The 15,338-nt window shown below is 39.3% G+C and overlaps 1 protein-coding gene across 1 annotated transcript in view; it reads left to right on the top strand.

The window, feature by feature from the left end:
* The window catches only part of Slc17a6 (solute carrier family 17 member 6), a 40,660-nt gene extending 25,552 nt beyond the window's left edge, over positions 1 to 15,108 (top strand). The window contains exons 8-13 of the mRNA XM_016008514.3: positions 1,720 to 1,862; positions 5,112 to 5,261; positions 9,842 to 9,974; positions 11,298 to 11,408; positions 11,729 to 11,856; positions 12,730 to 15,108. Coding sequence (XP_015864000.1) covers positions 1,720 to 1,862; positions 5,112 to 5,261; positions 9,842 to 9,974; positions 11,298 to 11,408; positions 11,729 to 11,856; positions 12,730 to 13,065 — 1,001 coding nt within the window. The 3' untranslated portion in view covers positions 13,066 to 15,108. The remainder of the gene's footprint in view (positions 1 to 1,719; positions 1,863 to 5,111; positions 5,262 to 9,841; positions 9,975 to 11,297; positions 11,409 to 11,728; positions 11,857 to 12,729) is intronic.
* Positions 15,109 to 15,338: the final 230 nt, after the last annotated feature.

Below are 15,338 nucleotides of genomic sequence, written 5' to 3'. Positions count from 1 at the left end.
TTGCTGTCTATGACAAAAACTGGATCTTTTTTGTTTGAAGTTAATGTGCTAAAACTTGGACAGTGGGGTAAGTGGAAAAAAGTAATAGCTACACATCACCAAGTGACACAGGACACAGGACATGAATCTGGCTCATGATAGTGACGAACAGAGTGGCATACAGGACATGTTGGATGAGTTCAGCTAGCTAGAACGATGAGCAGTTAGAGGCATGCTCAACTGTTACATCAGAGGAACTCAGTGCTAACCTTCATCAGATTGTAGAACTCTCAGTTATTCAATGCTCACTGTGTGACTGACACTCACTGCTCTAGAGATGTAAACAGCATCTCTCTCTCTCTCTCTCTCTCTCTCTCTCTATATATATATATATATATATATATATATATATATATATATATACACACACACACACATACATATATATTTGGCCAAAAATTTATAGGTGTTACTTTCCACTAGGCCTTGTAGTATACACTGAAATCCCAGCACTTAGGAGGCTGAGGCCGGAGGATTCTGATTTAGAGGTGAGGCTACAGCATATCACAGGACCCTGACTTGGAAAACTAAAGCCTTTTCCATTTGGTAGTGGAGGTCTGGGGTGAATCTGTTGTTCATTGAATCATACAATCAATGAATGACACAGTTAGGATTTAAGTCTAGGAAAATCCTGCAAAAACAATTCCATATATAAGAGATTCACACAACATCTGGCCTCAAATCACATTTGCTCCAGTGTTCAGTAATTAAAGGAAAGAGAGCACACCGGGAGCTGTACACAGTGTTAAGGAGGATGTGTTAGAGACCAAGAAGACAAACGTGAAGTATTAGTGAGATCAGGAGCATTTAGATTGTTACCCAAGGGATGAAGGGAAGAGACTGAAAGAAAAATGCAGTGGCCAGAGTGGGGAAAGCAGGATAAACCAGTCGGACCTCCTCCTCCTGTTAATGCTTGCAGATTTATAATGTACAGCAAGAAAATGTGCTCATAGTGAGGGTGATAAATAAAGAAGAGGATTGGGAAGGAGAGAAAACAGTGTATGGCCTTGGAATGTAACTTCTCTCAGTAAAAAAAAAAAATGATCAACAAAGTCTGTGCTAGAATACACAATATGTAGTCACATCATGGGAAGTGCTTCCGAATTAATTGTGGAGGCCTGTGTTCATCTAATATGGTTATTTAGGCTAGAAAACTCTTCTTTTTACTTCAAAATTGTTTATGAGCTTTAGATGTACTAGGTGGAGAGGGGAACAGACATTTCTCCCTCTCTGGAAATTTAAGCCACTTTTATGTATTGAAGTTCAGCAAATAAGAAAAAGATTCACTTCTCACTCCATGGAGTCCTCCAAAATGAATAATTTGATTTGGTCTTGTTCCTATTCTTCTGCTGTATGGCGTTGTGTCCAGCCTGGAACAGCTCAGTAACCGAATATGAGATGTCTAACTAAAATCCCACCTTCTATTATTTAATAGTTGCTTGTGAGATTTCTGTATATCAGTGCTGCTTAATTAAAGACACAGATATGAACCATGGCATCAGCTTTTGAGAAACCTGATGTCCAGAGGCAGAGGACAGGAAGCAGTAGCTAAAGTCAGCTGCCCACACCATATCAAATGGTTCTCACTGAGATTATTGTAGATCTTCAACTTTTAACTGTTAACGGTATGTCTGGTTATGATGCCTTTGATCTCTTCCTTGTCAACCCTTTTTTTTACAGGAAGCTTTGGCATGGTCTGGTACATGTTCTGGCTTCTGGTGTCTTATGAGAGTCCTGCAAAGCATCCTACCATTACGGATGAAGAACGTAGGTACATAGAGGAGAGCATTGGAGAGAGCGCAAATCTGCTCGGCGCAATGGAAGTAAGCGTTTCGTGATGGGGTCTCGAGCTATTTTTACTGCTCATCTCCCCTTCCTGGACTAACTGTTACAGTTCCTTATCAAATAAAAGTAGTCTGGCACCAATCTCTCTCTCTCTCTCTCTCTCTCTCTCTCTCTCTCTCTCTCTCTCTCTCTCTCTCATATTAATTTTCTCTGACCTTCCTCAGGAACGATTGTGACCCCTTTGACAAACCTCTATCCCCAAAAATATTCACATTACAATTTATTTTTTTTATTTTTTTTTTTGTTTGTTTTTGGTTTTTCGAGACAGGGTTTCTCTGTGTAGCTTTGCGCCTTTCCTGGAACTCACTTGATAGCCCAGGTTGGCCTCGAACTCACAGAGATCCGCCTGGCTCTGCCTCCCGAGTGCTGGGATTAAAGGCGTGCGCCACCACTGCCCGGCACATTACAATTTATAACAGTAGCAAAATTACTATTATAAAGTAACAACAAAAATAATTTTATAGTTTTGTGGGCCACCACAACATGAGGAACTGTATTAAAGGGTCACAACATTAGGAAGGTTGAGAACCAGTGGGTCAGAGGAACTGTGTAGTCTGGGTTTCCGCTTTCTACATCCCATTGCCTTAAAGGCACTGCATCTTTCTTCTTATTAGGTTTCATATGTTCCTGTCACTTCCAAATAAATTTCAAAATAAGATCAAATGGAAATAGAACTTGTATTTCAAGTTCTTTTGAGCGTTTCTGTACCAAATTCTGCATACAAGAAAGCAGGCCGCATAGTCATGGATTGTTTTGTCTGAACACTGCTAACACAATCAACAATGGTTCTCTGACATCAGCAGCTGCATTGCCCCAGAAATCTGTGGCCAGGGAGTTCTCACAGAGAGCACCAAAAATACCCCAGAGAGAGAACTAAAAAGGGAAGAGAGAATACCGAGCACCAGGGACAGCAGCCCAGTGTGCTTCTTAAAGGAGCGGAGAGCCATGCATGCTCAAGTGGACAGGAGAATGTGATGTATTTTGACCAGCAGCAAGGGGATCAGCAGACAGGGAGTATGGGAAGGTTCAAGGAATGTGTCTCGGGGATGTGGCCCATTTCTTTCGGACTTTGGGAGCAATAGCCTGGCCTGAGAATGTTTAAGGGCTGGTCTTGAATTATAGTCTGCTAAAAAGGCTTGCAGAATGGGTCACAGATGAGGACTGTGTTTCTCAGGTCCCAGAAGGCTCGGAGACAGGTGCAACCATAGTTGACATCTTGTCCTGTTTACTTTTATTTTTCTGGACAGTTTCAAAATTTGTCCCATGACTGTGCCATATTCTCTTTCATAGAGCTCTACCAGAGCTAACACAATCAGCAGTGACTCAGTGACACTGCCCAGCTCATGCTCATATTCAAATTTCTAATACACAGTCCACCTAACACCTATAGGAATCATCCTGCCTGTATAGTCTTTTGTAGTCACTTGCTCTGGGTGTGGATCCGATGAAAGATCATAGGTTACAGCCAACTGTATGACTTAAAATTTTTTATGTTGTTCTCCAAGGAATAATTTTGAACATGATATAAATACAGGAAAACATAGGGATCATAAATGGACAAGTTGCTGTCATACCACATACCCCAAGCAGCTGAATAAACAGCATGTTGTCAGAATGCTGTACTTCTGCTTGTAGCTCCCGGTGATTTTTAAGGCACAAAGTAAGATAGTTGGGGGCTGGAGAAATGACTATGTGGTTAAGAAAGAATACTGGCTGTTCTTCCAGAGGACTAGAGTTCAATTCCCAGCACCCACAGGGCAGCTCACAGCCCTCTGTAATTCCAGTTCCAGAGGATTGGATACCCTCTTCTGGCCTCGGTGGGCACTGGGCACACGTGTGGTACACAAACATTGAGGCAAAAAAAAAAAAAATATATATATATATATATATATATATATATATATATATGTATATTTATATATACATATATAAATCAATCTTTTAAAAATTAATACTTTTCTCTTCCTGTTGGGAAAGTGCTTTACCATATGAAGAATATAATTTCAGGGAAGATCCTGATATGAGCAAAAAAGTACCCTCCCAGCAGGAAAAAAACAGTATTGACTCTTATTTATTCCACACACAAAGGTATCCCAATGCACACATTTCTGTCTTTGGCTATGTTTATTTATCTGTGAAGTGCTTTCATCATTTATTATGTACAGGATTAAAAAAAATTACCTATCCCTTGGAGCTTACCTTATCATGCTCTCACAAAACAAGTACTCACCAAAAGACACAGTGCTTATTATATATTATTGGTAAAGGTTACCCTCTCTCTTTATGGTATTACATATATTTCTGTTCATCACAACATGAGTTCTTATTATTCTACATTTAAAGTGATTTTTGAATATCTGAGCAAGACAGTTTAATACTAACAATTATGGGGTTCGACACTCAGGAATAATTACTAAATCTGTCAAGAAAATCTGCTTCCTGTGCTGATCATTTTATCATGACAAGGACGTGATAAAACACTGAATGAGGTAATTTTAGGAGTTTATTTCTTTGGCAGCTAGCTATAGTTTTAGTTTTCAAGATAAGGTAACTGAGAAAGTATTTGTGACTATGAGAAATAATTTGAAGTCTAAATATTAAGTGTATGAAATTCTATTTTAAAGGTATTATAACCATAGCAAACCATCTCCAGGAATTATGTTCTTATTTTAAAAAGACTCAAGTGTCATAATTAGCTGGTAATGATGTCCTGGGCTGTACCTGGTGAACCTCAACAACACGGGACTATTTAAGGAACTTATACTACAGTGTCATAACATGTATTGATCTCCACTGAATGTCAAGGGATTTACAGATAGATGATAGCTTTGCCAACTTCAGAAGAGATGAGCAATAATGCATTCTTATTTTTTCTTTCCTGTTCAAGTACATTCAGCTTTAAACGTTTTAGATAGCATAAAAACTACTTATTTGGCAATATTTTGCTGGGGGGAAATCTTTTAAAGTCTTAGAACCCATGGTTTTGGAATTTATTTTCTAAACACCTGAATTTTGCATACTTTAAAAACTAGACTGCTTAATCAGAGGAATGGACTGGTGTTTCATTTTCTCTTTTAATGAGTATTCACACACCTAAGGTTAACTGGGAAGCTGTCATTACCGTCTTATCTCACACTTGTGCTCCAGCCCATGTGTGTGAAAACAGAAAGCACTAGATTAAGACTGAAAATGCTAAAACAGAGTAACACTCCTTTTTGGACTTTCAGAAATTCAAGACCCCATGGAGGAAGTTTTTCACGTCCATGCCCGTCTATGCGATAATCGTTGCAAATTTCTGTAGGAGTTGGACTTTTTATTTACTGCTCATCAGTCAACCAGCTTACTTTGAGGAAGTTTTTGGATTTGAAATCAGCAAGGTATGTACAAGTTCACCTTATTAAAATACTGGATGACATCTGTATTTAAGTGAATATTCCTTCCTTTAGCCAAAGTTTGTCTTCTTCTAACCTTCATGATTTACTCCTGGAAAGTGTGTGTGTGTGTGTGTGTGTGTGTGTGTGTGTGTGTGTGTGTGTGTGTGTGTGTGTGTGTGTGTGTGTCCTCTACTCTATTCTGTCACCTACTAGAAATATCTCACTAGTTCTGGAGATCAAAGCAAAAAGAATCTCATCTCTGCCTTCCTGTAGCTCACATCTCAATGGGTCTGAGCAACAATACAGCCCTTTCCCCACACTTTCCCTACAAACAAATACAAAAACCTCTAGTTGAAGGCAATTGCTAAAAAGAAAGGTAATCCATTCTAATGGAACTGTGTTTCAGTTACTATCAACCTCCTCCCCTTCTGTGTTCTCAGAGATCTGTCCAATTGAAAGAGACACTTAGCAAATCAAAAAGCTGAAAATGTCCGTGCAATTCGTTCATCCAATGTAATTTAACAAGCATTTGTTGAGTCTATTATGGAACACTTTGTGTTATTTAGAAATACAATACTGCTTCTCTCCCCTAAATATTTGCAACTTTGTAATGTAGAAAAAATCATGTGTTACTAATTCACACACAGAAAGCTTTGTTTATAGATACAGAAATAAAACCATTTCCAGATTTTCTATAAGGGAGAACTCAACTTTAAGTACTCCTTTTGTGTAGGGATATGAAATTCTACAAGTATTTTCATATTCATGAATAACCTCATCTGGTAGACCAGATGGATAGCTGTCACCATTTCTGTTTGGCTGATGGTAAAACAAAACTAAGGATAATTATTGAAATCACCTAAAGGTGTATTAACTACTTACACACTTAGGACATGGATACTCCATTTCTCTTCCGATCCCCTTTACGGTGTCATACATCGGGGTGACCTATACATCTAGTCACACACTTAGCAGGTCAGTGTTAAGTGCCAGCTCTGAGTTCTGTGTGCAGCTCTCTGCTGAGTCCTGAATCCATTTATCTTTGCTGGCAACGATCATGCCGTTTCTCCTTGTGTTGTTACGTAAGTCCAGCTGGGCTTGGGCTGTTCACATTGTGTCTCTACTTGAAAGGCTATCGGAGAGCTGGGTTAGAGAAAGCCTGAGTCTGGCAGTTGCTGGCCTAAGAGCTCTTTTGAAGCAGCTGTTTCTAAGGAAACAGTCCCCCTCTCCCTGAGAAGAATGGCTGCTGTAGATCAGCCTCTTCTCCCTGGAGCTGATCAAACATTGTAGGGCAGCCTTGGGACCTCTGAGAGTGTCACACCTCTCAACAAAGGCTGCTGGAGGTGTGAGTCCATTTTCATAATCTAGGACAAATGTGACACTCAGAGGCTATTAATAAAGCCAGGATTTGTGGGGGCGGGGTAGTTACCAACTGACTCCAGTGAAATGATCTTCCTGAGCTTGTGTCTCCAATTAACTGAAAACACTTGAATAAAATCAGGGGTAGTTTGCAAAAACTAAATGAACTTACATATGGATTGATTAATTCACTTTTTTAAAAAGCTAAAATGCAGTTACATTATTTATGCAGTGTGGACTGAATATTTTTATTAAACTGGTAAAAAAAAATATTTTAAATTCTCCAACTTGAAAAAAATTTAGAGGAGGTCATGGTGGGCCTAAGAAATCCAGGTATGTCCAGGTCATGTGGCTTTGAACCTAAGCTTTACAATGAAGTGTTGACCTACTAGTTGGGGCTGATTTTTGAATAATTATCACCCTTAATTTTCTTATCTATGAATGGGAGCTTTAATACTATTTTCAGAAGTGAAACAAATTTTATACAAAATAATATGCATGCACAGAAGGTGGCTTTCCCGAACCTCATTAGAGTGGATATCCTATAGACAGAACCACACAGGGAACACCTTAATCTTCATTCCAAGTATGCTCGGTTAAGACAAAATGAGTTCACGTGCATACTCACACACATGCATACACTGTGTACAGCATTACAGAGTTATATATAGGACCTTATACTGTATGCACACACATAAGTGAACTATATTAGTTAACGCTGTGTGTGTGTGTGTGTGTGTGTGTGTGTGTCCCCGCACGTGCGTGCATGCACGCATATGTGTGTGTATGTGTAGTTCCCTATGGTAGTATGGAAGTATCTTTAGCTCCTCTGAGAATGGCAAATCAAAGCAAAGTCAATTCTAGGATTTTAACGAGCACCGTGAAACCTCAGAATGCAGGGACCAATCAAATGAGAGGAAACAGTTGTTTCCGCTGGGTTCTCAGGCAGCGAGGCCGTGCTTCACGCTCTGCTTCCTGACAACTTCCGAGCTTGGTTCAGGTAGAACTTGACAAAGAAGAGAGAGGAGGAATGTGTGAGGACCTAGGAGTACTAAGAAGAATAGGTGATAGACGATAAACAGCCGTCTTCCTCTGGTAAAACCTTAAAACAATGAGCAAATGAAAAACAATCCAAGAGGGACAGATCAGTCAGAATGCATGAAGTAATTACTTATCATAAGTCACCAGAGCTGAGAAGACCTACACATAAATAACTTCCCGAAAATTTTGCCTAAGAAACTGGAAGATCCCATACCAGAAGTGCTAAAACGGCACCAAAACTTACCTCTCAGCGGCCTCTAGCTGTTAGCTCCTTGCACTTTTATTCCTGACTCTGCTGAAAGAGTAATAAATGAATGCTTTGCTCTTTGCTCTTTGCTAATGCAAAGTAAAAAAAAAAATGTTCATTCAAATGAACAGTAGATAGCTGAGACTGCCCAGTGCAAAGCTTTCTTCAGACGTAAAACCTCTCACGGAAATGTAAAATGAAACATGACGTGGGGTTCTGGGAAAACCTTACATTTGTTTCAGGATGTATCTCTTCAGCACCTTCCTGATTTACATTTTATTTTGATGCATAGCTATGGTGAGGAGGAATGAAGGACCATTGTACTTTTCCAACATGTTGTTCTCAAAACCAAGAATATTTTCCATAGACTCAATTTACCTTATATTTTTATTTGTGTCACATTTACTGAACACCCATGTGTAAGCAAATAAGCACACTTACACACAATATCGGATTTAAATTCCCCTTTCTTTCTCATGTGGCATAGTTGCTGAGCTTATGCACGCTCAGAGTGAAGTCTTTGGACATGGGTAGAACTATTTAAAAATTGCCCTTTTCCATCTCAGTTTCCTCATTCAATAATAAAATTATAAAAACTCCCACCCTAAGCAGAAGAGAGAACTCAACAATTTAAACGTTTAATCCATCTCGAAACACTTCCCTCTCTCAACTAGTCATGATCATAACAACATTCTATATGTCATTGTAAAATAAAAAATTTCAAACCTGCATCTCACATCTCCAAGAATCCACTTGGAAGATGTGCTTAAACCCAAGCAATACTTCCCAGCCCTTCTCTTGTCAGAAGTTGTGCTTCAAAAATATAGTCAAGTGAGGACATCCATTCATGTGGCAATAGCCCATTTAAGTGTGTTTTTTCATATGTCCTCCGCCTCAATTGTGGGGGGTACCAGCCCCCACTTTTACGGCCAGGGTACCCTTGAGCAGGTAGAAGTGAGGAATATGTAGATAGAAATATAGAGGAGGGAGGCAGACAGAAAAACAGAATATCCTTGGGAGGGCCTGGGTCAGAGCCCATCAGCCCAGAACGTTCTTCAAAAGGGCTTTTTATAACAATGCCAAGAGGAGGGGCAAAAGACCTCCCCCTTGCTAGATACAGCCAAGTGTAGATCCTTCCGAACACCTGGTACTCAGGCCCATGGTTCAATCATCCTCTTTTGCAGCCCTGCTGGGTAAAGCCATTAGGAAACCTAGGTGTTCTCCAACACTCAATACCTAGGGAACTGTCTCTTGTTCATAGTTGATTGTTAAAAATGTGTGTTGAAGGCATGCTAGATTTGAGGTTGTCCTAATTTCTATTAAATCAGTTTAGAGGCTGCATACCATGGTATAAGAATACAACTGGATTTGACAGCAAATGAATCAAATTGAAGAACTCGTGTGAGGTTTCCATAAATGAAACCTATGCTATGAAATTTAAAAGAGGTGTCTTAAAATGTAAACGTGGAGTCTTTCACCTTTTGAATAAAATAGAAAATTTAAATACAGCCTTTTTGAGAGCCAAGGCATCTTTTCCTCCCTAGGTCTCTTCCTCCACCTTCTTCCTCTCACTAATGATGCATTTGTGCAAACACACTTAAGGATACGAAACGGATAAACAAGTGTGACTCACTCACTGACAAGATTCAGGAAGGTTGATTCATGAACTCAGAACACACTGAATCACAATGTAGCAGTAAAATTTTTCTTTCTTTAAGAATACAGAAAAAGGATCAAAGTAAATTTACTTAGCTTTCACGATTTGCTCTGTGGACATTACTGCTTATTCTAAGAGAGTGAGTGTGCATTTGGAAATAATGCTTTGCCATCCTTGGCTCATAAGGAGCAGATGAAGACAGATACAGAAAGCCAAGGTCACTCCATTGCCCACTTCCTTTATTCTCTCAAACATTTCTCCCCCTCTGGCTTTTGACAGGTTGGCATGCTGTCTGCGGTCCCACACCTCGTCATGACAATCATTGTGCCCATCGGGGGGCAAATTGCAGATTTTCTAAGAAGCAAGCAAATTCTTTCAACAACTACAGTGAGAAAGATCATGAATTGTGGTGGTAAGTGCATGTGGAGTGGTAAGCATATGTTCCTGTTTGGAGGTCTTGTGATCTACATACATGAATATGATTTCCTACATATGTTAGATTACTTCGTGGCAGTTAGACATGCATGTAGTGCATTTCAAATCATTTTCCCATGGCCAAGTTTTTCAACACTTATTATAAGATACCGCTGAACAAAGTCATTTTTTTATATTGTAACTAAATCTCTAACTACTAAGACTTCAGATTAATTTGGGCTTAAAAAGTACATAATGAATGCCCCGATACTCTCTGGCATAAATTACTAACATCATGTCTTTCTGAGGTAGGTTGTCCAAATTGGTATGAATGAGAAATGTTAGTAATCTTGGTTTACTTGTAAGAGTTATACTGTAATTTTATAATATAAAAAGTTACACTATAATTTTATACTACAATTTTAAAAGTTATAGTAATTTTGTTGGGTTTAGTCTGACTTAGACTTGTACAGGTTTTATGCATACTGTCACAATGGCTGTGAGTTCATATGTGAAGCTGCCCTGCTGTATCTAGAAGACACTGTTTCCTTGTGGTCATCCACTGCCTCTATCTCTTACATTCTTTCTGTGCCCTCTTCAATAATGATCCCTGAGCATCTGAATGTGTGTGTGTGTGTGTGTGTGTGTGTGTGTGTAGTACATATGTTCTGCTTGGTGCTGAGAATCCTGTGGTCTCATTCTCTACACCTTGCTCAGTTGTGGGTCTCTGTGCTGATGATGATTTACTGGAAGCAGAAGCTTTCTCTGATGAGAGTTGAGAGATAAGTAAATATGTGGGTTTAAAGGTAAGTCATTAGGAGTTGGCCTAATAGTATGTCGATTTAGCAGAGTAATAGCAGAAAATTCTCCCATAGGGCCTATGACTTGTCTAACCTCAGGTTCCTGGCCAAGAATAGTGCCACATATGGGTCAATCTTGTGAAGTAGGATTTAAGTTAAATCAGTGGTTGTTAATCCATTAACATTTATGGCACTTTTATACTGAGAAGAGATGAGTACCGTGTCCCATCCCTAGCTGAGGAGCCATTGGCAATTGATAGTTGCTGGGAGAGGGAGAATCAGTTTTCTCAAAGAGTGTAATTCCTAATAAGTTGACCATAATCCAGTGGAAAGCCACATACCCAAGAATTAATGGGTACCACAAATTTGACTTGATAGGTTTAAAAAAAATAAGGACACACAATTGGGTGGGTAAGGAAGTAGGGGTGATTCTAGAATATTTGGGGAGGAGATGAATATGATCAAAATACATTGTAAAAAATTCTCAAAAAACTGACACTCTCCTGTGCTTGCCTCCAAAGGTTTTGGCATGGAAGCCACCCTGCTCCTGGTTGTAGGCTACTCTCACACTAGAGGGGTGGCCATCTCCTTCTTGGTGCTTGCAGTTGGATTCAGTGGATTTGCTATCTCTGGTAAGAGTCATCCTCTCTGTCTGTATACCACATTCTGATTTTGCTAGTAATTATCTATGTGCTGGGCAACAGTTAGAACATTGAGAAACATCATTTAGAATTATTATTGTTCACCTTTCCCTCTAATGACTGTTTCTTTCTTTATTGTACTAAATCAATTTGTTAAGAGAATGTTTGCAGTGAGCCTTGAATGGAGTTATGAAAAGCACATGGTATGCACCCAGGATCTTTTGGGAAGATGTGATCTGATGTTCTGTACCAGGTACTTGCTTCTTAGAAGCTTATACTGCCTTGAGCCAAAGTTTCTGTGTATATTTCAGGCTTCAATGTTAACCACTTGGATATTGCTCCAAGATATGCCAGTATCTTGATGGGCATCTCAAATGGCGTTGGCACACTGTCGGGGATGGTCTGCCCTATCATTGTTGGTGCAATGACAAAGAACAAGGTAGGAACAAGAGGGGTTCCATCGTAGAAGATTCCCTCTTATGGTTGGAAAGGAGCTTTGGTGTTCTTGGAGTGCTCTGTCCACTTCTACGTAGGCAGGACAGATGAAGCCCAGAGAGACAGATCTCTACAGTAGCTCTGAGAAGCTCCACCTCCCCAACTGTCAAGCAAGGTGTTTCTCAAGCCCTTCCAACAGCCACGGGTTATCTACTTATTTGGAAGTGTTAAGTAGCCAAGCTAGGGGTTTTATACAAAAAACAAATTGCCTATTTCTGATATCCCCATTGTGACAAGAACATCATCCCAAGCCCACAAAACCTTTGCTCCTAGATTATACAATAGACAAACAGCCTTCCCCAGCTTTATTCATTAACCTCAATTCAGATTCTAAGGCAGTTTTATGAGGAATGCAATAGCTGTCCTCATATGTCTATATAGGGCTTCAGAGTTGAGGTTTTACAGATGGAAATGAAGAGAATGAATAAGAAAGACAAGCCAATGGAGAGTTGGCTGAGCTAGTGCATGCCTATGCCTTCAGCACTGGGGGTAAAGAGTCAGAAGAAACCTCAGCTGAAGACCAGTCTCAGTTACAGAGTGAATACCCCCAACCAAAAAAAGATAAAAAACTAAAGAATGATTAATAAATGTAAAGGAATATTCTTGAACTCAGCAGACTAGAGATGTAGTTAAGATTTTATTTTCAAATCTTTATCTTAAAATTTAAATAATGAAACAGTTTTATTTCAATGTGTTTGCTTGACATGGGTAACTCCAAAGGTAGCGCCTCACGAAAAGCATGATGGCAGAGCATGCTCCCAGGGCAGCTCTCCCAGTTATGGAGTTTGCTCTCACAGTCCCCCTTTTCTCACCACAGTCCCGTGAAGAGTGGCAGTACGTCTTCCTCATCGCTGCACTGGTCCACTACGGTGGAGTCATATTTTATGCAATATTTGCCTCAGGAGAGAAACAACCTTGGGCAGACCCTGAGGAAACAAGTGAAGAAAAATGCGGTTTCATTCACGAAGATGAACTGGATGAAGAAACAGGGGACATCACGCAGAATTACATAAATTACGGTACCACCAAGTCTTATGGCGCCACCACCCAGGAGAATGGAGGCTGGCCTAATGGCTGGGAAAAGAAAGAAGAGTTTGTGCAGGAAGGAGCACAAGATGCATACAGCTATAAGGACCAAGATGATTATTCATAACGAAGCTAGTTGCTCGATTCATTTTTAGTGTTGTGATCAAATTAATTGTGATTGCACAAAATAATTTTAAAAATGTGGTGTGAACATGTTAACATATCAACCAAGCAAGTCTTGCCGTTTAAAAAGAAATATGAATTCAAAACAGACCATGAGATTCCCATCAAGTGCAATCTGTGGAAGTTGTCACGTTATGTCATTTCCATTGAGGTTGTTCATCCTTCCGTTTGTGATTTAAAGGTTTACTGTAGATATAAGTAGGTGTTCGTTGGACCCATCACCATGGTAGAGAGCACAACTAAAATAGTTGGCACGTGTCATCCTACAGAAGTTAGGAAGCCAAAGCTACTTGATCATGCAAACTGCACTTATTTATTTATTACACTGGACTGCAAAATATCCCAGGGAAATCCTGTCTACAGACATAGTGAGATTGGAAAGCTGGTTAGATCGGGTATTGACTATAATCATATGTGTATATCATGGGTTGGCTATATCTTTTCATTGAAGAACTATATTGTATACTAGCAGCTAGCAACTCGTACTGAATTGTTACTAGGAGTGCACAGTGTGTGATATTTTGTGATCTTCAAAAAGCTTATCTTGCAGTGTTTTGTGAAATGCTTGGACACAAACACTTATTTTTTATGAAAGAGAACTTGTAAAGGGAGGGGTATGCTCCATGCTCTCCCATTCATTACCTGACAGTATCAAACCCCTCACATTTCAATGAAATTCAACTTTCATGTAACATATTACATAACTTTTTTTGCAAAAATCTATAAGAAGAAATAGACTTCAATGTATTTTTTATTACAACTTTGTACTGGTTGTAACTTACATTAGGAAAAATTGATTGAGATATATATATAAAATCATAAAGAATCTAATAAAATTTACTATGAAGCTGTAGCCCTTAAAATGCAATATTAACAACAAAATATATAGAAAATGATTTAGATAATCTTCCTTGATAGCTAGAGACTATATGAAACTCATGCCACAAAGCTATATATAACATGAAAAGATAAACAATAGAGATTCTATATGTAGACAATTTTATTATCTAATATCCCATTTAAGAGATATTTGTCTTGAGTATATAGGACAAAATATATTGAAATTATATCTATATCCCTGTATATCTTATACATATCCACTCACACAAACATAACAAATACTTTTCACACAGAACCAAAAATAGCATACACCTAATGTTGGGTTAGGGACTGCAATTTCTACTTTCATAGAGTCATAGAATTTTAGATGGAAAAAAAGGCATTTTGCTCGCCATTTCTTAATATATTTCAACAGGAACTGCAACATTTGTGTACCAAGCAATAAGTGCAAAGCTTAAAACCTCCTGTTTGTAAATTACCCCCGTGTTGCTTGTGGTAGCAATGATTTATTTCTTTTAAAGAAGCTAACATCAGAATTCTTGATCGTGTTCTGCGGTGATAAGAATGCATATCCCAGTGTAACGCAAAGCGCCGCCCGGTGTGTTTCCGTGTCTGCTCTGGGTGTTTGATCTGTTCAGTGTCCTGTGCTCTTGTCTGGAGGCCCTGCCGCTGCAAGTAGAACATGAAGTTTGTTTCTAAACGCAAACCACTCCTGACCTTGAGAACCTGAAACTCCTCTCTGCTTTGTGTCTCCAAGTACTGTCATGTGACCGTTGCCTTTGCTGTGCTGAGTAAAGAGATGTGAGCTGTCAGTTTGTTGCTGCAAAACAAGTGTTAATAAAATGTTCTATTTACCCTTTCGTAAAATCAGTGCATTCATTTCGGGTTGATTCGGTGTGCAGCTTTAAGGCGTATGTAGCTTATGGATGCTCCACTGAAACCAAATATAGGCTCCACAGTAAGAGCCTTGCTGGTTAGCACCTTGGGATTCAGTACTCTTCCTTAGATGGGGAGACCTGATTATGTAGGGAGAGTTAAAGCTGAGAAATCCATCTCTGAGTCAAACTCTATCTTTCAACGACTGTGTCATCACAACCGCTGCTAAATTTAAAGCAAAGTTTGGAAATAAACTTCAGCTTGTCAGCTCAACACTGCCACCTCATTTTTATTGCCCACGTAGCCTGGACTAGATACTGCCAGTCATTTTCAGTGACTGTCACTGGTGTTATGTAAACCCACAGTCGCGCTCTAAAGCAGGCATTCATTTATTCCAAGTTTAGACATTTGTAAAAAGGAACTTGGAAAGCCCAAGTTTGCCAAAATAAAATAAAGCAGTAACATTAGATGTGTTAGTCAAATTATTTAGTGGTGAGCGAG

Source organism: Peromyscus maniculatus, chromosome 1 (assembly GCF_049852395.1).
Source record: "Peromyscus maniculatus bairdii isolate BWxNUB_F1_BW_parent chromosome 1, HU_Pman_BW_mat_3.1, whole genome shotgun sequence".
NCBI lineage: Eukaryota > Metazoa > Chordata > Mammalia > Rodentia > Cricetidae > Peromyscus > Peromyscus maniculatus.
Note: the sequence above shows the minus strand (reverse complement) of the source record. Positions and strands in the feature narration are given on the sequence as shown.